General features: G+C 55.2%; 2 protein-coding genes across 4 annotated transcripts in view; one reads left to right on the top strand and one right to left on the bottom strand.

Moving 5' to 3' along the window:
- Nucleotides 1-556: 556 nt before the first annotated feature.
- KLHL17 (kelch like family member 17) lies at nt 557-20681 on the bottom strand. Of its 3 annotated transcripts, XM_075520203.1 has the most exons (13): nt 20218-20681; nt 14326-14555; nt 9737-9989; nt 9202-9323; nt 8511-8732; nt 7336-7452; nt 5958-6171; nt 5725-5869; nt 4962-5129; nt 4515-4603; nt 3338-3411; nt 2116-2297; nt 557-1450 (listed from the first exon to the last, which is right to left on the bottom strand). In XM_075520203.1, the coding sequence occupies exons 3-13, from the start codon at nt 9945-9947 to the stop codon at nt 1222-1224; spliced, it is 1773 nt and encodes a 590-aa protein (XP_075376318.1). In that variant the 5' UTR covers nt 9948-9989; nt 14326-14555; nt 20218-20681; the 3' UTR covers nt 557-1221. The 3 variants fall into 3 exon arrangements, with proteins under 3 accessions (XP_075376318.1, XP_075376317.1, XP_075376319.1); XM_075520202.1 differs by lacking the exon at nt 14326-14555; XM_075520204.1 differs by lacking the exons at nt 9737-9989; nt 14326-14555; nt 20218-20681 and adding an exon at nt 9450-9647.
- The window catches only part of NOC2L (NOC2 like nucleolar associated transcriptional repressor), a 55639-nt gene continuing 51836 nt past the window's right edge, over nt 20661-24463 (top strand). The window contains exons 1-5 of the mRNA XM_075520201.1: nt 20661-20802; nt 21097-21282; nt 22186-22357; nt 22908-23018; nt 23695-23815. Coding sequence (XP_075376316.1) covers nt 20783-20802; nt 21097-21282; nt 22186-22357; nt 22908-23018; nt 23695-23815 — 610 coding nt within the window. The 5' untranslated portion in view covers nt 20661-20782. The remainder of the gene's footprint in view (nt 20803-21096; nt 21283-22185; nt 22358-22907; nt 23019-23694; nt 23816-24463) is intronic.

Genomic DNA, 24463 nt, shown 5'->3' with positions numbered 1-24463 from the left:
GTCCCTTCCATGCTGTTTTCAGTGTACACACGGTATCTCACACATGCACACACCCCCACACATCTATAGAGAACGTCTTCCAGGACACAGTCATCATCTCATCAACAAATGAGAAAAGTAATTGCATCCCTTCTGCTGCCTTAAAAGCAGATGGGATGGGGAATACCAGGATCGTGTAAAAAATAAACGGATATGAAGTCATTAAAAATTAAAATATTAGCATTCAAATTAAAAAAGGCAAAAAATTAACACCCAAAAAAGTAACGCCAGGCAATCCTCCTCATTTAGAAGGCCGGACTGTTCTTGTTTAAGAGCCGATACCTTTCCATAAACCCAGAATCTGCTTTGCAGAGAGGGGAACAGCAAACAGGCCGATCCGTTCCCAGCCAAACTGTGAACCAGGACCACGTGCAGAGAGCAGGTAGCCGCACGGTCACTTGAACCTGGGACAGCAACGGCACGGATGCAAACAAGGCCATTCAACCCATCTGCCTGGCTGGGGACTGCCCAGAGCAACGGCCAGCTGGGAGCAGTGGCTGAGGTGGGGCCAGTGCCGGCTGCTGCATCCAGTTTTGTCTCCAAACCTCACCTCCTCCAGGCCCTGTCCCTTAGCTGGGCTTCTCTTGTTTGCGTATTTTAAGGCATCAATTAGACACCATTGAGAACCATACAGTGGCCTCAGAGTCTTTAACAGTGCACAATAGGCTCGGTAAAGAGTTTGGCTACAGTGACATTCAGAGGAATGGTTGCACATTCAGCCCTGTCCTTGGGAGGAGTGTTGTCCACCTCTGCCACCCCACAGGACTCCTGGAAGCCTCCAAGGCTGGCCGTGCTCGTATGTGTGGCACCGGCTGGATCACGTGAATCCAAGAAGCAGCAATGGTTTAAAGTTTCCCCTCCCCAAAGAAAATATACGCCCTTTGGGTGAGCGGCGAGATGAGTCTGAACGGAGCAGAGAGCACCCCCTTCTCCTTGCCCTCTAGAAGGAGGGTGCTCGTCCAGGAAGCACATTTCTAACTGCCGTGGTCGTGCTGATCTGATGTGTGCACCAAGAGTGGGGATGGCTCCGGGGGTTGACAGGAGTGCTGGGGCTGGAGGCAGCAGCCAGTACCTTCGCTCTCCTCCTACAGCGACCGGCTGCCCCGCGGGGCGGGCCGCGCTGGCCTAGCGCTTCGCCAGGCGCCCCTGTCCCCTTGAGGTAAGGTAGGTCCTGATTCTTTGTCAAAGGCTCGTCGAAGACACTGACAGGGTGGGCGAGGAGGGGGGCGGGAAGTTGAGGAGTTCCAGCACGGCCACCCCCACGCTGCTCCGGCGCGTGAACATGCACGAGGCTGCTACCCACTTGTTGGTACGGGGGTTGTACTTCTCGATGGAGTTTAGGCTGGAGCTCCCATCGTTGCCACCTACTGCGTACAGCCACCCATCCATGGCCACCAGGTCATGGGTGCTCCTGCAACGACCACGCAGAGACCACAGGGGTGTGAGGCTCGAACGCAGCATATGTGGAGTGTAGGGGAGCTCAGCACCTCAGATGAATGGGCCAGAGCTCTGTCACCCACAAAAAGGAGTGCCCAGCCTCACAAATGCCCAGCAAAAATGAACTACTGGGCTCAAACAGTCAGTGGCAGAGTGCCGTATAGAGCCTCAGATCTTCCCCTTCACTCCGATACCCTCCTCCCACTGGAGAAGGGCCACCTCTCAATAACAAGCCCTAGGAGCCTAAAATCCTTGGACTTCCAAGCCTTAAACCCTCCCGCAGCCCAGCAACATCTCCTACGGGGCCTCAGCCAGCTACACCACCTGGTTCTTTACGGCCACACAGACTGCGGAGGATAAATCCCTCTGCAGAAACACCTACTGCGGAACGTCCCTGCTCTGCCCTCCCGGCACACACGCACCAGTCCCTCGCAGCGCAGCAGGGAGCACGGGCTGCCTTTGTGCGAGCGGCACAGAGCCGGCCAACGCAGCGTTAGCCAGGCCCCGGGGCACGGTCTGCATTTTACGGATTGCAGCGCCAAGCGAGGCAAGGCTCTCTGTGAGATGGGGTCCCCGTTCCCGACTGCAGCAGCCGAGGCTCCCCTGCAGCTCGAGCGTGGCAGGGGCAGAGCTCCTTACCTACGGATGTTCATGGGTGCCACGCTCTCCCATGTGTTGGTTTTGGGGTTGTAGCGCTCAACAGAGTTAAGGCAGCTGGTCCCATCGTTGCCGCCAGCCACGTAGAGCATCCCCTCCAGCACGGCCACTCCTGCGCTGCTCCGGCGGCTTAGCATATTGGCAATGGGCGTCCAGGTGTTGATCTGGGAAGAGGCAATGTTTGTTTGTGAGCCAGATGTACAAGGCATTTTCAACGTACCCCTGCCAACCCAGTCCTGCTCTAACCACACAGCTCCTGACATAACGGTCCTCCCCCAAAAAGACTTTTGGGGGGACCCTACTTATTTCCCTTCAACTCTCCCGCAGGAATTGCTGCAGGCCCCAGGAGAGACCTTCGCCGACTGGCTCAGTAAAGCCCAGCCGCAGCTGGCAGGAGTTCTGCCATCCCAGGGGCCTGAGCACAGAAATCTCTGTGCCAGGCCACCAGTCACGTCACAGCTGAATCCCAGCCCAGTCACGGGGGTTGAGCTGTATCTATTTCAAATCTGTACAAGTCACAACTGTGGCTTTACAGCTCGTGAAAAACCTCCAGGACCTTCTCCTTGATCTTGTTGCAGTGATCCAGCCTGCTCTAACAGAGCTGTGGGACCCCAGGCCCAACACATGTCCCCAGCCTGCCACAATCCCTGCTAACCGCTCTGGATGTGCATGCAGCAAGGACCTCAGCTGGAAGCTGGAAACAGCTCAGGGCATGAGCAAGAACTGTTCTTCCCAGACAACTTGAGCTGGCCTACAGGCAACGGGGATAGAGAGTGTTCTGGTGGTTGAAGAATCTCAAAGATATATCTTGGGGCCTGCAGGCATGAGCTTTGGCTCATTTTGCTCTGGATTGTACCCCGGATACTCTGCCCCTGCAGAAGAGCTGGGGAGGGGGCAGATACCCACTCCATCTCATAGTCACCCATGGCGGCTTAAGCCTCCAAGGAGGCAGGCAGGTCTGTGCTGCACAGGCTCACGTGGGCACACCTTCTGCTCCACTGCTGCTGCCACACTTTGCTAGGAAGCGGTCACACCTTAAACTATGGCAGCGGTTTGCTAAGAGACCACGGGTAGCTGATCTCTCGCTGTCTGCTAAGTTCTCTAGCAACTTGCGTGGCCCTCAGCTTTCTGCAGGGCCCTTTCAGGCACCCATCCAGAGGGGAGAAAGAAAAGAGTTACCAGGCACGCTCTCTCTTGTATTTACCTGGGGCTCATACTTTTCTACTGTGGCTAAGTGAGATGAGCTGTCATATCCCCCAACGGCATAGAGGTTGCCTTCTGCAAAGACAGTCACACGTGCACAGGAGTTAGCTAAAGAGCATGGTCCCGGTCCCAGCGCAGCCTCCCACAACTCTTGCACGGGGTGCCCATAGGGGTATCAGCTGAGCCGCAGTGCCTCCTGCTCCGCAGGCAGCCGAGCCCCTCTCAGCAGGGCTCCCCCAGCTCCCCCTCCCCTTGCAGCATGAAGCATCGTGAAATAGTCATCGGGCAATTTCTCTGCCACGCTGCAAGCTTCCCGAGGAGCTCGTTCGCCTGCCGCTTCTTGACCTCCTCATTATGGGAGCTGCAAGTGCTCCCCGCCAGAGCAATCGGTTATTTTTAGCAGCGGAGGCTGGAGCAGGGGAACGCCAATAAAGGCCGTGGCAGGCAGAGAGTATGAGCTGGTGATGGAGGGGAGGGAACCTCTGAGTCAGCACTGAGAGCTGAAACCAGAGAACAGGGCAGGGGACCACAGGGACACTGCGCAGCAGCTCCTGGGACGGTGGGGAGCAGCACGCTGCCCTGGCATCCCCAGGGAGGTCCGGCATCTGCTAGGGTGGAGAGTGGTACTTGCATTAACCCCAGAGCTGCGCTAAACAATGAAGTGGCCAGTTCTCACACTGCATCCTCCTTAAGGACAGAACTCATTCAGTGGAGTCAGGAGTCATCACAGCATTGCACCTAATGTTGTGACACCCCCGGTAGAGACAGTTTTGACCCCCCACTACTGCTTGGATCATCAGTAAGAGGACTGTCCTGCTTTCATAAGGAAGGAGTAATAAGGTTGTCTCTTCCTTTCGGGGGACGGGTGATGATCCACAGCCAGCCCTCTTGCTCCAAAGTAGAAGGGGCACAAAGGAGCTGAGGAACAAGTTGCGGGTCCCCTCAGGAGTCGCCTCCAGGATGTGATGAAACCCAACTACTAAGGAGACTGAGGAGGAGGGCAGAGGCAGGGAGCATGTCAGGACATGGCAGAGGAATGGCTGGGCTACCCAGACTCACAGCTAGGGAATCTAGGAAGAAGGGGCAGGAACTGGAACAGAAGAACATCAAAAGGAACCACCAGAAACGCAAGAGACAGTCTGCACAGAAGTCAGTCAGGTCCTCATGCCATCACCCACCTAGAGTTGCCACCCGGACGTAGCGTCTCCTGGTGCTCATGGCAGCGATGGATGTCCAGGTGCCTGTCAGAGGGTCGTACCGCTCTGCGCTGCAGCAGGCAGGGACACAGGAACATAAGGTGTGACACTGGCAAAGCCCAGGTCAAAGCTCTTTGACACAGGCCCTCAGGGGCAGCTCCCAAGGAAGCTTGGGAATAGACAGGGAAAATGGAGGGAAGAACTGACAAAGGCTACGTTCTGTTGTCACGCAAGGCTACAAAATGGTTTTTCCCCTGAAGAAACTTTGCCTGAGCCAAAGACACTGGAAGACAGAGCTGGCTTGCAACACATCTACTCTGGGGCCAGTCCATCTGTCAGGAGCCGGCCTTGTGGGCTCGCCAGGCACCCAGCGCCAAGGACAGTGCATGCAAGAGCAGTGGAGGAGCCTGTAGCAAGGCAATCCCCTACCTGTTCAGGCACGAGGCCCCATCGTACCCCCCAGCAGCATAGAGAAGCCCGTGAAGCGCTGCTACACCCAGGCAGCTCCTCCTGGTGCCCATGGACACCTCAGGTTGCCAGGAATTGGTGACAGGATCATAGGACTCCACTGTGGCCAAATCAGAGGTCCCATCGTAGCTGGAGGGAGAAAAAGGGAGAGCACGTAAGAGCTGGGAAGCCTGGATTGTAGGTGAGCCTGTGGGCTGGTCCTACAGCTCTGGAGCCGACCAAGAGCCTTGGGTCCCTGTCACCACCCCGCCCCTCTCCCCCCTGCCCAGCTTCCTCAAGACAGAGTGCACTAAAGCACCTGCTGAAAGTGCAGAGCCCTTAGCCGAGCTCTTCGGTGGTCTGCAAAGAAAGCAGGTCTCGGAGGGTCCCCACACACTAGGGAAGAGGTGGGCTGGGGACTTAGCAGGCTCTGAACAGCCTGCAGCATAGGGCTAAGGCAAATGGGAGGAAACCGCGCAAGCCCAGGACGTGCACCGCCAAACAGAGAGCTAGCAAACTCACTGCTCAGAACTGCAAGGGGCAGGGATGTAGTTTTCAGTTGCTATTCCTGCAGTTAGTAACCCAGAGATACTGGATTGCTTCATCCGGAGGCTGGCCCCGGCAGGCTCTGCCGGCCATCTCTGCTCCCGGAGCAGCTCTGTGCCGCTCTCGCCATGGGCTCCGTTCAGAGGCTGCTGAAGGCATCCCTGCCAGCTCCCTGCGCACGGCTCCTATGCCTCCTTACCCGCCCACAGCATACAGCTTGTTCCCGATGGCAGCAACGCCCACTCTGGCCCTGCGAGTCGACATGGAGGCCACCATGTGCCACCGATCCGTCCGCGTGTCATAGGCTTCGCAGTCCCCGTGGATGGCGAACAGGCTCCCCCCACCTGCGCAGGGGAGGGCAAACAGAGCAAACAACAGTCCGAGGCCCCGGGCAGGGGTTTGCACGTACGGGAGCGCGAGGCAGGGCCTTACCCACAGCAAAGAGCACGGTGCTGGCCCCCTCGCAGCGCCGCGGCCTCGTCCTGCTGTTGCTAAGGACCCCTCTCTGCTCCGGCATGAGGTGGTACTTGAGGGCTTCGATCAGCAGGTCCTTGCACTCCGAGTGATGCCGCACCAGCAGCTCTGTGTCCACGTTGCTCATGAGGAAGTCCCGGCTCAGCAGGGGCAGCCGCACGCACTTCATAAGCTGAGGGGAGAGGAGTCGCACCCCATCGGCAGGGTGGGAAGGGTTCGTCCCAGTGCTGCCCCTACATCTCCCCTACAAACCCCGGGGACCCTGGCAAGGCTGACTCCACCTGGAGATGTCATCCTGCTCTCTTGGCAGGACAGGCAGCCGGTGACAAAGGGCACCAAAGCACATGCAGCAATTCAGCCTTAATGTCTCTGCAGAGCCAGGAGCTCTCAGCCTGGCCCTGACGCGTCCCACAGCCACCCCAGATCCCCACCCTGCCCTCTGCCTGTACCCACATCCTCTTCCAGCACTCATGCTATCAGTAACAATCCTCGCTGTGGGGCTGCAGAGCCCAGACACCACCTCCCTCTGCCCAGCATGCCCCATGTTGCCTGCATTGCCCACAGGAAGGACGTTTGAGGGCACACAACCAGCAAAGGTGGAGACAGAACTTGTCTAGGGTCAAGCCCTAGGGTAGGCGGAAACCCAGGGGAAACCCTCAGAGTCTTCCTCGTCCTGCCCCATCTCAGCCCCAGCCTTCAGGAGGGCACCTAGGGATGCCTTCTCCCACTGCTCCAGCCTGCCTGGAAGCATGAGAGCGGCAAGATGACAGGAAGCCGGGGCTGCTGGAGGCACTGACGGCCTCTACCGCAGTGCGAGGCTGCATCCGTGAGAGGGTGCCCATGCTGTGCCAAGCACTGGCAGCCCCGCAGGAAAGGGCTTAACCATGTCTCCTCCAGTTGCACCTTTGGCAGGCAGGAGGCTCGCAGATCCATGCTCCAAGGTGCAGATGCAGAGAGACAAAAGCATGAGTTAAAAGAAGTTCCCTGCTCAAATTTGCCTGAGCTTTTTGTTTGAGGATGCCCGTGAAAGCTCAGGAAGGCTGCAGGCAGGGCTGACCTCTCCTGCTGCCACATCCTCCCCAGAGCTCCGCGTGCCCAAGCTGCCAGGGGTCAGACAGGGCATCCCCCTCGGATTTGTCAATAGTTTGGACTTCACTCTCTGAGACAGAACTTTCTCAGCAGCACCCTCATCTATGCCTGGACTGGAAGGGGTATGGCAGGGACCCGCTGTCCCTGCCCTCTGGCCACCCTGCAGCTTCCTTCAGCCATGTACCCACCCAGACCAGGCACTCGGAGCTGGCGGGTGGAACCAGGCCACCTTCCCCAGCAGACTCACCCTGGGGACATGCTGTCTTCTGCTGTCCACATCATGTTTGACCCAGCTGAGCACAGCCCGGTACACCTCCTCCTCTGATGGCACATTGAGGCTGTCACTAGAAATGAGGTCCAGCACCTGCAGAGCGGGGTGGAAAGGGCAAGCGTCGGTTGGTATGGTTTGGGAGGCAAGGATGCATTCACACCCCCAGGTAACTGGCCCAGCAGAACAGCACTGCCAGAGGCAGAGCCCCTGCCTCCTGTAGGTGCTGGCAGTTGGGGGTGTACAGCTACTCTCTCTCACTGGACACAGAAGGATCCAAAAAGCAACCGGGTCCCCCAAACCAGGCAGGAGCAGCTGTGCCTCCCCTCTCCTCACAGCACTGGTGTGGAGACAGCTCTGCCCTCGATCGTCCTCCTTGGCTCATTCCCCCCCTTCTGTGTCTGAAGCTGCTGCAATGCCCGACACTTCCAATCAACATCAGTGAGATCAAGGCAGACGACTCTGCTTGCACGCATCCCTTCAATATTTCATGGGATAGAGCCAGGCGTCCTGGCTGTTCCCAGCACACTCACTTCACCTGCCAAGGACAACGGAGCTGGAGCAAGTGGAGATACGTACCCTCCTCTTGCTGCCACGCACCCCACTGCCCCGAGAATGGGTGAATGGAAGCATCTGTATCCTGGTGAGGGACCATACGGGGTCGGGTGATGCAGAGCAAGGACTGGGAATGCCCTGGCCAGGGCACGGCGCAGCACTCTGCGGGCAGTGACGAGCCAGGGGCCATACTGGCACCACATGAAGAGCAGCAGGAAACATTAGCTGAGCTCTGAATTAAACATCACAGCTACGTGACCAGGGCAGCCTGGACTTATTCCCTGGCCTGTGCTCCCAGAGAGAGGGCAGTGTGCTCAGAGCTCACGTGGCAAGCACCAGCGACAGCAATTATCCTCCGTGATACCCTCCCATCCCTATTTCACGTGGGATTAAGCTCGCTCTCTGACAGCACTCTTCCCATGTATTGCCTCTCCACTGAATAGAGAGGACCCAAAGCACAGAATCTGGGTACACTCCCCTGCCAAACCCTGTCCCCTCAGTGCAGGTCCCTTGGGCTCGACACGCACACCGTGCCTTCCAGGACAGGGCACAAGAAGCCTTGCCACACCCATACCTTCACACTCCCATCAGGACCTCACCTGTTTAAGAGGCAGCAACATGAACTCCTCTGTCTTGGACACCTCCACGAAGTGTTGGAGGACGTACTTGTGCGCAGACTTGAGGAGGTCGCTGCAGGAGTGCGTGTCAGCAAAACCCCGGATTCCCAGACAGTTGGATGGGTCGAGCTGGCTGAGTAGGAACTTGCAGCAAGCATCCCGCACACCATTGAGCTGAAGCAGGCTGGCAGCAGGAAGAAGTGTCTGGCAGTGGAAAAGAATGGGGGAAAAGAGAGTTTCCAGGGCAAGGAAACCATTTTCACCCTCGTCTCACCGCAAGTCAATAACAGAACAGGCTTACTGAGCACCTTCAGGCACACAAGCACGTAGAGGAAAAAGCATTCTTTGTTTCCAACAGGACTAAGCTAAAGAAGAGCTGAGGATACCCGTAACTCCCCGCAGGGCCAGGAAATGGCAGGAGAACGGCAGGTGCCGAGGACTAGACCTGGCCATTGCATAGTGCTTTGAGGAGCCGTTCCCAGCCACAGCAATCGCAGGAGCCACACCTCTAGGTGCAGGGGCAGAAGATGAACTCCCTGACCACTGCTAGATGCAGGTGCCATCACAGAACAAGAGCTGAAAGCGCTGAGCAGAGGTAGAGAAGAGCCCCCAGGAGGTAAGTCTCATACAGAACGGTTTTGTGGAGAAGAGAGATTTGGGGGGAAGCTCCTACCTGCACATTCCCCTCGCCTACCACAATCTCAGCCGTGTAAGCGTATTGCACCAGCTGCTCCAGGGCCTGTGGGTCAATGTCGTGCAGCGTCACGTGGGTCTGGCGGCTCTCACTCATCTCATCTAGGGCAACACGGATACTAGACATGAACAAAGTCCTGCAGCAGGATTGTTTCCCCTCAGAAAGACTTGACCATGCATGGAACAAGCTGCATCCACCTCCACAGCCCAGAAAGGTCTCCCGCCTACCTCTTCGCAAGGAGAAGCAGCAGTATACTTTAGGGAAGGGGGTCCACGTCTGCAGGATGGGCATCAAGATACCTGTGCAGGGGGTTACGGGCAAAGGGCTTCATGGAAGGGAGCCAAATGAGGAACATTACTGCCCTTGCTCACAGAGATGATATACAGGCATCATATTTGCATAGGGTAGGGCAGTCAGAATAGGGAGCAGGGCAGAAAGGGGAGGGGTTTGCAGGGAAGAGAGGGTTTGAAGAGCAGGGAGACCCTGGCCATGGGGAAGAGAGGACACTACTTGCTTGTGAACATGGCGTGGAAGTACGGGCTGCAGGACGCCAGCACCACCTTGTGGGCCTTGATCTCCTTGGTGCCCACATGGAGCACAATGTCGCAGAGCAGCCCACGCTGACGCATGCGGTTCATGCACACGAAGGCATCGTGATAGTGTCTCTTGGAGTTGTGGGAGATGCTGTGGCCATCGCGGTTGAGGAGCTGCACACCCCCTTCCATGGCTGCAGGTAGTAGATGGTGGGCTTTCCCTTCTCAGCGGCACTGACATGGGGGAAAACCAAAGCATTACCCAGGCAGGAATCGCTCTAGCCCCAGACAATTCCCATAGCCCCCAGTATGCCTGCCACTGCTCAGAGACCCTGCGCAAGAACAGCTCCTGTCTAACCAGCCCCTGCCAGTGAAACATCATCCTGCTCATAAACCAGCGATGGGGAGGAGACAGTCCCTGGAAGAACCCAAGCAATGCAAAGGGATGCTGAGACTCTTCTCTGCTCTGTGACACTCACTGCTTCCCAGCTGCGTTCATCTCCGCATCGATATCCTCCTTACCTGCCTTCAGAAGGGTACCGCTCTACAACATATGTGCTCACACTGGTTTTCCTTGAAGTTGCACCATCTCCAAATCCACCTAACTATCTGCATTTCCATGCAATATCAGCAGAAGCATTGATCTTAGGAGCCTCACCAGGGCATGCCAGTCCTGCACTGACCAAGCAAGCTTAAATAGACCACTAGAAACAGCAAACATGACAACCCTGATTAGCCTAAACAAAAAATAACCAGGGAATCCCATATCCTAAAAGGTAAGAGTGATGTTATGGACCACAGCTCTTCGAGAGGTGGCTGTTCCCTTCCAGCTTCCAGAAGTTGCTAGGAGATTTGTAATGCACGCACCTACCTTCAAAAGTTAAGCTCAGAGAGCTGCTGTATTTCCCGTGCCCCCACAAATCAGGAGGATGAGGCAGAGGGCAAAGGCAATTGCAGCACAGAGCTCGACAGTCCCAGTACAGAATCCTGCAGACCTGGGATTCGACTCTTCCTGACATTTTGTATTTCAGGCCTCTTTTCGGACAGAGGCTGGGGATTCCCAGGTCAGTTAGGGAACAGGATCCTGATCTCCACTTCCCTCCAGTGTCCTCTACCCAGGCACATCCAACCTCACCACAGCCTCAAGGCTGCACCAAACAGTCCTGCTCCAGCACCGCCGACTCCTGTTCCTGCACCAGCCTAGCAGGCAGTTTGGGCAAAGCAGAGCTCCTAGATCTCCCTGGAAGCAGCCCCAGCTGAGACCCTGGCTGTCCTTCCAAGAGGTAACTTTGAACTTCAGGTAGTTTTTCTTTGGCAAGGCTGACAGGGGGGACAGACAGCAAAGGACAGAGATGCGGATCGGGCGGCTAGGACCCGACGCAGAATTCCATCTGCACGTACACGTAGGTGCCACTGAGCGTGGAGCGGGACAGTCCTTCCACACAATCTGGGACAGCCCAGGCAGGGAGCAGGAGTACGAACTTGATCCGCTCGCAGAAAACAAAAACTGCCTAATCAAGGAATAAGGGCATTTATTTGTGCACAGATGTTTTCTCTTTCCATGCTGTCTGCATCTAGGCTGCTCATGGCGTTTCGAAAGGCGTTTGACTGTCTCTCTGCCAGCAGCACCCAAAGGAAAGGTTGGGGAGTGAAGAAAGAATGACTGAGCAGCAGGAGGAAGAAGGGGGAGGGAGCAGGAGAAAAAGGCAGCTTGAAGAAAAAAAAAGCCTGTGCGCTGCGCTCGTGCGCCTGCCCCCGCATCCCTGCGGCGAGAGAATCCCCTCAGCCTCTGTGCTCCTCACGACACCTACACGTCGCCAGCCGTGCTGAGCCTAAAAATAGAAACCCACCATGCTGTGCCTGCTCAGCCACGAATGCAGCCATCTATTCATTTTTAAATAGCAATTGTATCGTGTACTAGAGTCTGGGGGAGGAAAAAGATGAATAAACATCTTTCCTGAGCAGGAGAGAAGCCTGCAATGCCCTCTTCTATTTGCATCATCCCACATGATATGAGATTCCTCATCTCTCTGTCAGCGGGGAAGACTCGTGGGCACACAACAAAGGCAATGCCTGTTGATGCTTTCCAGCAATGAGAGTAGGATGCCATTGTGCCCTTGACAGGAAAGAAGAGCCCATGAGTTAACTGGCCTTCTCCTCCCACACCCCTCAGCTGAGCTTTTCGGAAAGCTGCAACATCCCTAGGACACCCTCAGCACGTTAATTCACGTGCGTGGACGCTGCTGGATGAGAGGTGCCCGCGCGAAGGCCGTTTATAGTTACTAGCATCTCCACCTGGGCTCAAGAGCTCCTTTCCCAGACCTGGTTTAATGGCAGAGAGCGGAGAGCGCTTTCTCGCCTTTATTCCCCTCCCTAGCTGCAAGCCTGAGGGTTTTCCTGATCTGCTCGAGCTGGTCTATCTTTTTAATATGCTGCTGAGCGTACTTCTCCCCATCAGTATTTAAGTCATGCCCCAGATCTAATTGAGAGCACTCGCCTTGCCCCTCCTGGGTGCTGGCAGCAAAGGGTGGGAGCTCCTGGCTCCACAGCAGTGGGAGGACCAGGGGGGACAACGCAGGACAGGACAGAGGAGCAGGGAGAAGGCGGGACTGCTTCTCATTGCGCTCTCGGAGACTGGTGAGAAAAGGTTTGCCGCCCGGCCAGGCTGGGGGTAGCACACAACTCGGCTCCAGCAGTCAGGGGAGAGACGCAGAGGGCACAGCAGACTGAAGGTTGCTGTAGCCGATGCATTGGCATCACAGTAATCGAACGCATTTCCAAAGAGGGTCAGAAGTGCTGGGCTCTCTTCCCAGCCCTGCCACTGAGTCATTGCACAACTCTGGGCAAGTACAAGTGCAGAGAGCGACAAGGGTGACATTATCTTTCCTTGCAATGATTCCCACGGCCAAGAGGTAGAGACCAGCTATCGCTCACTCCCCTCTCCACCCACACCCCCCTGCCGTCACCGGCGAGGGCTGGCACGCACCTCACAGAGCTCCGAAGAGCTCGACCGAAAGACCACCGGTGCCTCCCTCGCCCACACCGGTGTAGCACCCTGAGCTACACCACCGCTGTGTCACTGGGTCTCCGACGTGACCGAGCAGGGAGCAGGGCCAGAGGGGGACGCCCAGCCACCGCGCTGCCACCGGGCTCCCAAAAGCATCCCCGCACCGGGGGACGGTCCACGGCTGGCCTGACCCACAGCTGCAGGCAGCCTGAACCAACTCTGCCGGATGGTTTTTTGCTACAGCCACACTACAGCCTCAGCAATCCCTCCCCTGGAGAGCAGCCCACCCACCCACCAGCCGCTTTGGGAGAAGGTCACCATGCTGAAGCACAGGGAGGGCTGGCATGGGTCTGGCCTAAGGCTTGCAGTGGGTACAGCCCCTTCAGCCCCACTTCCCAGTGTCCCCTCCGCTCTGCAATAACACGTTCCCATTCAGAGCTCTTTTGCTTTAACGGGTCAGAATATAATCAGGGGGAAAAAGGGAAAGGACACCCCACTGCTGCTCGCGCTGCTCCCTGTGCCTGAACTCTCAGCCTCACTGGCAGCACTAAATATTCCTTATTTCCTTGTGAAACTTCATTCCCAGGAAATGAAGGTCTATGAGCACCGCTAAGATATAATTAATGGGGAACAGCGCCTGGACCACAAGAGACAGTAAAGCAGTGTCCAGAGCTCCAGCGGGGGGAAGTAAATACAAGCCCACTTTTGTGGAGCATGCAGCAGCATGAATGCACGTGTTACGCATCAGCTATAATGGATGCGGTGGCTGACTTGTAATAACTCTTAGGTTATGACAAAAAAAAGAAGGCGTTTGTTTGGCTCCTATGCGACAGAGCGTGGCCATGCATAACAGCTCTGTTAATTAATGCAAACGATCCCTGCCCAAAGGGAGGTCTGTTCTCCTTGCACAAAAAACCATATTTTGCTGAGAGTGAAAAGAAGCGTGCTGAGCAATAAACAGGCAACAGAGTATCCTCCAGGGAAAAGTTCAGAGCCTGCCCTTTCCCCAGGAAGGCCCTGGAGAATGGCTTTTTGTTGACAGCCTGGATGGAGATTTTGTGTCTGCCAGGCGAGCTAGGAGACTGCAAAGACACATCCTGTACAGCTGGTCAGATGCTGGGGACGAGCCTTTGCTGTGGATAAGGTGACATCCCCTACTCTGAGGCATGACGTGCCCTAAGGCCTGACATAAAATCATGCTTAAATCCATCACTTCCACGTGTGCCCTATCCCTATGTTGATATCCCAGTACTTCTTTTCTGGTAAATCAGCTACAAAGCCCTGTTTTGTGCGTGGCACTGCATCTCCCACAGAATTGCTGCCATCAGACCTTCAGGATAAGAGATTAAGTCCTCACTGGCACTCACGGCTCCGTTAGTGCCGTGATACACTACCCCCGCGTATCTCGGCACTAACAGAGCAGAGGCCAGCACAAACTAGGTCAATAAGGTGGCACCACGTTGCCAGTTTCCCCTTCGGAGGAGTGGTTCCCCCCCTTCCTTGGCATTGGGGGTCCATCTCCCAGGCACAAAGTCCTTTTTTTTTTTTTTTTTGCCTACAGACCTCCTCTGGCTCTGTCCCCAGGCAGGAAGGGGCTGCTGGCAGCGCTGCTCTGTCGTGCCCAGCAGCTTCAGATCTCCACTCCGAGCGGCGGAGCCAAAGCCGTGCCCTCCACAGCAGCACAGCAAAACTCCTCCTGGGGCAGAGCAACAGCATGGACCCCTGGGGAAGAAGGAGCTTGACAGCGGAGTCACAGGCAGGAATCGCGGCTTCCAAGTGCATCTCCATCTCCCCTACACCAGAAATCAGAATTCTTATTTTGAAGCCCTCTGAGAGGAGTCACAGGCTATTTGCCAGTAAGCAGCCTCTTGCAATTCCCAGGTTCCCCCAAAGAAACGAAACGTGCGATACACATTAAAGCTCAGGACGGGACTAGACCGGGGCAGCCTAAAGCGGCACAGGCAAGACCCTGCCCTGCCCAAGCGCGAGGAGCTTCTTTCCTCCTGGGAGCAGGGCTGGGAAGAAGATGTGCTCCTGTGTTCTCTTCCTTCCCTTCAACCGTCAAGGGACACAAGCAGCTGAGCCGGCAGTAACAATAGCTGCTGTTGTGCTGTTGCAAAGTAAGACCACTAATACAGCTCGTACCAGCATCCAGAGATGCAGCTGAGTACACTGCAGGCCTGCAAATTTTCACCTTCCTTATTGCTTTGTGGAGGCCCCGTTAATTTGGCCGAGCTATCCCTTTTGTTGAACCCTGTCCATGGCTCTGAACTCCATGTCTAAAGAGAAGCTTTAAACTACCAGATGACTAGCAGTATTTTTGCATCAGTAATCCTCTTGCAGTAGGCACGTCCAAGACACCAGGGCTGTTTTCACAAGCTACAGCAGATATACACTACCTGCCTTTACACCTCAAACTTGGATATCCCAAATTCTTGCTTCTTTCAGAGGGCCTGGCACTGCCCATTACAAAATATATTGCATTCCTACTTTTCCCCACTCCCTTCCCCACAATAAACACAATCAAAGAGAGTTGGACATCATCCAGCTGTATATGCCCAGGACTCAGATGCAAAGCAGGCACTAAATCTAGGTAATTGTCCCCAGCAGGACCTGTCAGGTTAGCGTCAGTGATACAGGCAGAGAACTCCATCCCCTTCAATACAACATTTTGGGGTTCAGCCCCTTCTCAGCCCCTGTAGCACTTTACCTGCATCCAGGGAATTCAAACAGACAGCAAAAGGCTCACAGTCAGTCTTTTTAATATAAGGTTAATTGTGCGTTCAGCCTAGAAGAGCCAGCAATTGTGAGGAAGCAGAGGGACCTAATAGTTCAGGACCAGCAAGTGAACGAGATGCTCTGAACTGCAGGTCCAGCCATCGCTACTGTGAGGGCTGATTTACAGCCGCACCTATACAGAGGTCAGGACTGCAAATATTGATCGAAATGTGACTTAACGTGGCAAGGGGAGCTGTCATTCCTGGCACCGGCTCTGCCTTCAGAGGTGGCAGGAGGGACAGTAGAAGTAGGAAGCTGGCAGTTTCAGACAGCCAGATTGAGGACTCGGACCCCTTGCACCCCTCTGCCAGCTCCCGACGGACACAGCGGAGGGGACACGAGCACGCCAAGAACACACAACTGGGGTGAGCTGCAAGGAGAAGTTAGGAGCATGCACCGCAGCCCCAAACACTTCTCTCCACCTCCTCTTCTCTCTCTTCTGCTCCTGCTGCCAGCACTGCCCCTGACCACATGCCTGCCTTCTATTCCCCAAGCCCCCTTGCTACGGATGGGAGGGTGAGGCGCGCGCTGCTCCTGCCGATCGGTGGAATTAATCTGCTCTGAGCTAGCCTCAAGGCAGCACAGGGCACCGCAGACAGCGCTGAGTCTGCAGGACTGAGAATCCCCAGCTCTCAGTAGGGTTTGGGTTTTTTTAATGAATTAGGCATAACTGACACGCACTGAATCCTCCTGTCTAGACATCTGCAGAGAAGTGACAAGCTGCCAGAGAGGATGTGGAGCCTCGGAAAGGGGGTGGGGAAGGTGGGGGAAAACTACACGCAGTTGCCAGCTCTACGGCACAGAGACGGTGCTGGCTTCAGGCAAGAAGGGCATTCAGCACATTGACCTAGTCAGTGTCTTTCCGCAACTCAGTGGGTTGTAATCAATCGGCTCTGGTGCACACAGAAGGCCGGAGGTCTTTTCTAATAAAGCCTCTCTCCCCATTACTCCTGGGGAGTTCTGTTTGGAAACTCAGCTCAAAGTTGCTCTCAGTTACCCCAGCTCACGCTCAGAAGTGCTTTAGCTGAGAGAGGAGGGAGCGCAAAGCAGAGCCTCAATGCCTGCACCGGGACATTCCCACACCCGAAAGAGATAAAGGGTATCCAGCCTGCTTAGTGCCTATCTGGGTACACATCCTCCCTCCCTCATGCACACTTTGCACAGGCAGCAACTCTTCCTGCAGACATCTTCAAATTCAGCTTTCGCCTTTAGTATTTTGCACACAGGGGATCACAGCAGCTCCAAGCAGGACTCCGTGGTTGAGGGATTTAGAGGCATCCGTGCTAACATTTGGGTCACTTTGAGTAATTGGTTGTAAGGGTCAGGACGTGAATAGGTTTGGGACTGCTGAATTCCCAGGTTAGGAAGAAACAAGAAATGGAAACTAACTCTTGCCTTGAGCTGCTCAGCAAAATGTGCAGGTCTCCAGCTGCACTGGAATTAGACAGCAGTTCCTACAGTCCAGCACAAAGCACACCAAAATCTAAGCAAAAGGAGCCCTTTGCCTCTGCCAAGGACTGGAAATGTGGGTCATGTCCTAACTCCCCCCTCCCAGTGTCCCCCAGCAGACACGGGAGAGGAGCTACTGTCGTATCCAGTGCTACTTTATGGCCCAAGCAGTGCCCAACCTCTACACGTAGGCATCAAGCAAGTCTCCTCTCCAGGCAGCAGAGTGATAGTTAACAGCTTCAGCTGCCCCATCCATCACTGTGGTATTCCTGATCTCCCTCTAGCCTCCCCTGTGACAGACATCTCTGTCCCCAACTCATTTTTCAGACAGGTAAACAGACAAGGCGAGAGCGCTCAGGTCATTGGAGGCAGCCCATATCAGAGGATCTGAATATTCCTGGCTCCTAGACTGGCCCAGGAGCAACCTGTCTGCAACGTCCTTGGCCAGCAGCTATTCAAAGAGGGATCGTGCCCTTTGCCTGTCCGCTGTGCCAGGTGATGGTGTCTCGAGCAGGTGGCAGTGGGCCAGTTCAGAACAGGTCGTTACTGCTCAGCAATGCCCTGACATCAGACGAGAGCGATGAATCTGGTGAGACTCAAGCACGAGCTACCGCTTGGCTTCTAAAGGGAAAGTTGACTCCATGACGTGAGGCAGTGTGGCCTAGGGGCTCCAGCAGTAGACTAGGAAAGAAGGAAAAAGCACTCGGGTCTGCTGGCTGCAAATGGGCGAGCGGATTTTGTACAGGTGGATAAGCCAGGGAACAAGGCTGCTGCCGAACAGGAGGTCACCAGCTGTACCCTGGCCTCATCGCTTTCGCAGAGACGGCATGGCCCACGCCACGTTTACGGACAGCTTACGAAGCCTCCTACCAGCCTCAGTCATAGTGTGGGTTGGCAACGGAGACGAACCGGACCACGTAAGCAGATCCGCATTTCCTCTTCTGAACAAGCTCAGTGCTTCACACTGTGGAGCAGTGGGAGCCTGTTTTCAAGCCAGAAAACAATTAATAGAACTCCCTCACATCTTCTTGAAGGCCGCATACATGAAAACTGAGCTATGAGGAGCATGTGACATAATGGCTTTGGGTTTGCTGGTACACTGCGGGCCTGCCAAGGCCAGCAGGTCCCAGACCCTGGGAATTTCAGCTGAAGGAGCTTGAATTCCTGTCCCCGAGGAGTCACATCCTTTAGAGAAGGCAGCGTGGTTTGCAGCCAGTTCTAGCAGGCCAGGTGGACAGGGTGAAGCCTCTCTTGCTACCAAGTCCAGCCTGCCTAAGGGTTTGGAGGCAAGGCTCCAGCACCTGAGAAAATACAGAAGCTGTTTGATTTTTGAGCTGCTGAGCCTGAAATGCAGCAAAGCAAGACCAGAACCCAGAACAGTCTCCCCAGCAGATCTCCAGTCTTCAGAGGATGCCTGCCTTGATTTTCACGTGCCACTCCATCTACAGAGACCCACACTGATGCTGATGAGAGCAAGGGCGGATGGCCACCAGATAGGCTGGCAGAGCAAAGAGGTTCCATTGCCACCCTCACCAAGCTGACCTTAGCTGACAGAAAGCATAAGGGACCATCCTAGCTACCCAAGGTGCTAAGGAGCGACTCCATTTGGATCCTAGACTGTCAAGCCAAGACAGCAGGTGACTATTATGCCTGCTGGCTCCTGGCCCGCTCCGAATTAGATGTTATTTGCTGGGATTCATGAATCAGTCAGTTCTCAGGAAGGAAACTCAGATCTTTACACCCAAGATCCCTAAGAGTCTTACTCACTGCCATGCTGAATAAAGTATTTCCAGCAGATGCTCATGGGTCAGGAGAGTAACTTGGGGTGCAGAGGGGAGAGATTCCACAGAAGTGATTGCTTGGCTGTAGTGATTGTAACCAAAAGGCTATCGTACATTGAAGTGTTAGCCAGCCATATAATGGTGAACTTGTAACAAACCAGCACCTCCTGGTGCAAACCGCTAGCACACAGACATCCCAAATCTGTTACGGAGGCCCCATCCCTCCTCCCATCCTTAAATGGCTTTGGACCACCCATACTGAAAAGGGGCAGTAGCTCTCTGAGGCTCATTTCACCTGTGCCCTGTCCTAGGGGCAACAAATTACCTGCATCAGCCTAGCACACCTGGAGACTGTCAGGATCAAAAGCCCCCGAATATCCACATGTTGCTGAATCACTCCAGAATTAACCTCCCTCCTTGGGGTCTCCAGCAACGGAGAGCGCCCCGAGATATTGCTCGTCAGACAGCAGCCATTGAAGTCAAAGGAAAGCAGGCTTCTCTGTAGAGAGACCCCGTAAAAGCAAGGCCACCGTTTCTGCTGTTTTCTAGCTTGGCACAAAAGTCCGGTCAGTCGGTGGCCGCGAACTGACGCACAGAGAGCAGGGGCAGCCACCCGACCGCTGCATTTCTTCCTTGCTGTAGAGAAGCCGAGGTCCCAGGGCCAGCACTCCTCGGAGAGGGAGGCATTCGCTCAGCCAGCAGAACCAAACCAGCTGCCTGCCCCGGCCTGGCCTGCTGCTCCCTAGGACCACCTCCACAAACAGAGACGCCGTAGCTCGAGGAGAGCCCTCTGCTCTAACGGTCACTGCAGAGGCCAGGAAAAAAGATGCCTCCTGCTTCTCCTCCAAGTTAGCAGAAAACCTGAGGCAACGTTTCTCCCTGTGCCCTTCAGCTCCCCCACAGCCAACGATCTCAAACAGCCCGTGCGCTTCCACTGAGGGTAAGCAAAACCGCCACGGTCAGAACCTCTCTGCAGCTGTTCCCTGGGCCCCAGCATCTCGCAAGGCTCTAAAGCTGCAGCTTTTCCCTTTACCTCGCTCCTCGACTTGGCAGAGGACAGGGAAGGAGACCCCGCTCGGCACGGAAACGCTCCCGGCCTCAGCTACAGAGAGCAGCCGAGGCAGAGAGAGCAGGCAGCCGAGCCGGCCGCCCAGGAACGGCACCGGCCGTTCTCCAGACGTGCCGCGTTCTAACCCGACAGGCAAACTCGCTCCCCGAGGAGGGACGAGCCGCCAGCAGCGCAAGAGCAGCGGCGGGGAGCGATGGAGCGCTCCTCCGGAGGGTCCCCCCGCCGCCGATCCCCCCCCAGGTAACCCCTCCGCCTCGCCCTCCTCCCGCCGCCGCGCCCGGGCGCTCCCGCGGGGTCCGAGTGCCCGGCCCTGCCGCTGCGGGGAGAGGGAGGGGAGGAGAGGAGGCGGCGGCAGGGCCGTGCCCCGGCGGTACTCACGGCTCTGGCGGGCGCAGCGACGGCCCGGCCCGGCCGCGGGATGCTGCGGGGCACCGCTCTGCCCGCACCGCTGCCGCCGGCCCCGCGGCGGGGAGACGGGGCGGGGCGGAGGGCGGGCAGGTGTGCGGCTCCTCCTCGGGCCGCGGCGGGATGGGGCCGGGGCCGGGGCCAGCTCCGCAGCTGCGGCTTCGGCTTCCTCCCTCACCCGGAATAACCCCGCCGCGGAGCCGTGCGAGAGCTGCCCTCGGCTCGGCTCGGCTCGGCTCGGCTCGCCGCTGCGCCCCCCCCGCAGCTAAATGCCGCCCGCACGTGTCACCGGGCTCCGGGGGAAGGGGACCTCGCCCCGCCCCCGCGCCGCCGCTCGCTTACCGGGCGCGGGGGGGGGGCCCGTCCTGCGGGGGGCGGGGACACGCGTGGCACCGGCCCCGCTGAGGCAGCCCGCGGGCCGGCCGCGGAGCCGGGGGGGCGGGGCCGGGGCGGGCCGGGGCGGGGCCGTGCCGCCCCGCGGAGCCGCGCGGCACGCTGGGAGCGGAAGCGGCGGCCGCGTTGGAGCGAGGCGGGCAGCATGGCAGCCGCCGGCAAGAGGTGAGCGGCGGCAGCGCTCTGCGGGCGGGGGACCGGACTGAACCGAACTGGCCGCGGGCGGGCGCGCGCGGGCACCGCCGGGCTCGGGTAGCGCCGGGCGGCGGCGGCGGCGGTGGTGGTGGTGGTGGTGGTGGTGGTGGTGGTGGTGGTGAGGCTGGCGGGGCGCCGCCGGCCCAGGTGCGGCTCGTCAGCCCCGCGCTGCCGACCGCAAGCAAGGCCGCCGTGAGCGGGCAGGCCCGGCGCTGCCGGCCCGGCTTCACGCTGAGTTTCCCCCCTTCTTCTCGCCGCCCGCAGGAGCCTGGCGGAGCTGAGCCTGGACGAGTTCCTCGCTGCCGGCTCCGAGTCGGAGCCTGACGGCGGCTCGGGGGAGGAGGAGGCCGCCAGGCCCGCCAAGGGGGCCGCGGCGCAGCGGCGGCGGAGCGGGAAGGCGCAGCAGGATGGGAGGGCGAGGCAGCCGCCTCAGGCCCGGCCGGCTGTGAGGTAAGGGCGCGCCGCTGGTCGTGCTCGGCCGGGCGGTCCCTCCGGCAGCCTGCCGTCGGTGCTCCCGCTTTGGGCCAGGCTCGGCACATGTCAGCTGGCCTCCACCGGTTGCTTGCTTGGTTGGGTTCTTTTACGCTTGCCTGCTTTTATAAGTAACCGCGGGACTTCGTCGTAGCATCTGTCAGAGGATGAGCTAGTTCTGGGACAAGCTGGGTCAGAGGTGCCTGAACGGGCTGCGTTCGAGACCGCAGTACAGTTACGGGGTACAGGGCCGTCAGGTTTTCGGTCGTACCTGTGTCAATTCAGTAACTGCAGTGGAGAAAAGCTCGTGTACGCTTTTAATCTTTTACAGGGTATACTGGAGTCAGGTAAAGCTTACTTTGTTTTTCCTCAGTTTGTGTGTATTTGCTCTTACTGAAAGACGTTGGAGTATCTGCAGATAGAAAATGATGTAGTAGTTCTTAGCCGCTGCTAATCATTATTAGAAGCCAAAACAATTCTTTAGTACCAGATAAGATTTAACCAAGCTTTCATTGTCAGATTTCTCTGCCGGTATAGCTTTCAGTATTCTTTATAAAAAGCTTGCAAGAGTAATTCTGAGAAATTAAGAAACAGATTTTTTTGGGGGGTTGCAAGATGTTTTCCTTACCTCTGGTCAGTATCCCAGTACAACCTTGATAGTTTGCTATCAGGATTTCTTAGTGCTGAATGAAAATAACCTTTTGTAAGTCCTCTAGAGCAGATGTTAAATGGGATACAGAACTGTGGCCACAGCCTGGATAAAGCCATCGCCATTCAAATTAGCCCCAGGTGTGCTTTAGTGCCCAGAAGTTGCTTGCTTTTCTTACAGCATCAGCAGAAGTTTGAGCAATGAATAAATGCATGTTAATTCTTATCTACCAGGAAGAAGGGAAAGGCATCTGAACATAAAGATCAGCTCTCCCGGCTGAAGGACAAAGATCCTGAATTTTATAAGTTTTTGGAGGAAAATGATCGCACATTGCTGAATTTTGATGCTTCAGACAGTTCTGACGAGGAGGAGGAGGGGTTGCACATACCACCTGATACACTGGAGGTACTAGGCCCTGTTTTGGAGTGCTGAAATCAATGATTTCACTTACTTACATGTTAAGTATTTGAGTTTCAGTGCAAGACCTGAGCATATTTGGGCTTATCGTGGCACAGATGGCTGGGGAGGAGCTTCCCCAAAGATCATCTGCAGGTGTGCAGGCTTGCAATCCAGAAGTCAACTGTGGATTTGAACTGAGCATGAGGAGTTTGTTAAAGATTGTGAAGGCAGAGCCTTAGAGTGTATTTTTTCTGTGACTTTGGTTTTGTGTCTCCTTTCCCAATGGGAGTTTGTTTTGCCTCAAGTGATACCCCTTCTCCTTGATGTTTTATGTTATTGCACATTGTATTTATGTAGCAAAGCTGCAGGGCTTAAGTAGCTTTTTTGGAATTTGTAATACCTATAATTTCATTACTGCTTTACACAAAGTGCTGATAACAGCATTAATAAAATTCCTGCCTGCCTGCTACCTTCTTCAGTAGCTACTCAGCAAAAGAGATGGGGCCAGAAAAGAATTGTATAAGCCTTTTCTCAGTCTTGGTACCGCCTTCTTTAGGAAGCAAGTGATGAAGATGAAGAAGAAGAACATAAAACAGTCAAACGGAAGAGAGTTTGTTTCATCCCCGTGAGCTTGAAAATGGTTGAAGAATGGAAAAAGGCTGCAGAGGTGAGCAGGGAGTTGGAATACAAGGCACTTGAGTGTTCTCCTTTAAACATTCTTCCACATATGTTGCTGCCTTTAAAAGACCAACTTCCGATTTGTTCGTCTTTCACAAAAATCTACAGAGAAGATGTATGTCCTACATACAAGGTCATACTCCTAGATCTCTTGTTACTTCAGCACGATTTGTCTTTGCAGTTTTTTCTTGGGCTGCAACGTTAGAGTACTTGCACTCCATCTGAGGGAGAAGCTAGAGAAACTTGTGTGGCTCAAAAGAGGTCGGAATGGTTAAATTCTGATTTTTCATCCTCTTGCTAAGCATTGTGCCTTTGGCAGCTCCAAGAACTTTTTTTAGTCACATTTTGAGTAGTCATGAAATGGCTTGCTGCTTCTGACTAAGAGGGGGGAGGGAAAGGTCAGATTGGATAGTTGCTTGCAACTGATTCATTGCTTCTCAGCCCTCAACCAATTAAAAGCCCTTGAAGCCCATTTTAGAGCAAGTGAAGGCCACTAGCATTTGTTAAGACTGTCTTGACATTTTTTCCTTCGTGTTGTAGGATGGAGCTATTTTTGCAATTAAACTTAAAATGAATTCCAATACTCCTGTCCTAATAAAGTGCTCCAGAGTTTCAGAATATTGCTTGCTTTTTCTCCTCAGCAATCCTTTTTCTTCTTTCCACAGAGAAGGCTAACACCAAAACTTTTCCATGAAATCACTCAAGCCTTTAAAGCATCTGTAGCAACCACCAAAGGAGATAATGGTGGGGCTGATCCCAGCAAGTTTCAAGTCACTGATGCTGCAGGTGAGTTGGTCACCATACTACTTCTGTGAGAGAAAGGAAGTCTTTTGAGAGGGAAGATGTAGCTATTGGAAGAGAGTGGGGATAAGTACTGGCAGGAGTTAACTTACCCTTTCGTAGGCTTCATTTCACTTAAGTAGCTTAGCTTCTTCCTGGTGGTGAGTCTGTGCAGTGGTATCTCTTCTGGTGTCCCAGTGTGTAAGTGTACCTCTCTGTGTATGCTTGGAGCAGCTGGGCTTGCAGACTGCTGAGGAAAGAACCACGTTTCATTCACCAGACTTCTTAGAGTGAAGTTGAAGCTGGGTACTGTTTATATGCTTGTAGTGCACGGTTTTTTGGACAACTTTTGCTGTGGCTTCTTGCTGATCCCTCTTAAAACTAATCCAACAAGACTATTTTAAGTCTTCTTACCAAATAGTGTTCTATAACCTCACAACAGTTCAGAGTTGAGTTGCACTATCAAGTTCACATTCCACTAGCCAGGACCTCTCAAAATACTGCATGTCTAGATCTCCTTCTCTACAGGATTATCATGCCTGTAGACCAAATGAGATGCAACCTCTCTCTCCAGCCTAGCCCCCTTTTGCATAAGCTCCAGGTTTTGCAGACAGTCCTGTTTTAGACTCAGCAGCACAGCTGAGCGGGAAACAT

Source organism: Mycteria americana, chromosome 18 (genome assembly GCF_035582795.1).
Source record: "Mycteria americana isolate JAX WOST 10 ecotype Jacksonville Zoo and Gardens chromosome 18, USCA_MyAme_1.0, whole genome shotgun sequence".
Classification (NCBI taxonomy): Eukaryota; Metazoa; Chordata; class Aves; order Ciconiiformes; family Ciconiidae; genus Mycteria; species Mycteria americana.
This window is presented reverse-complemented; position numbering and strand designations above follow the sequence as displayed.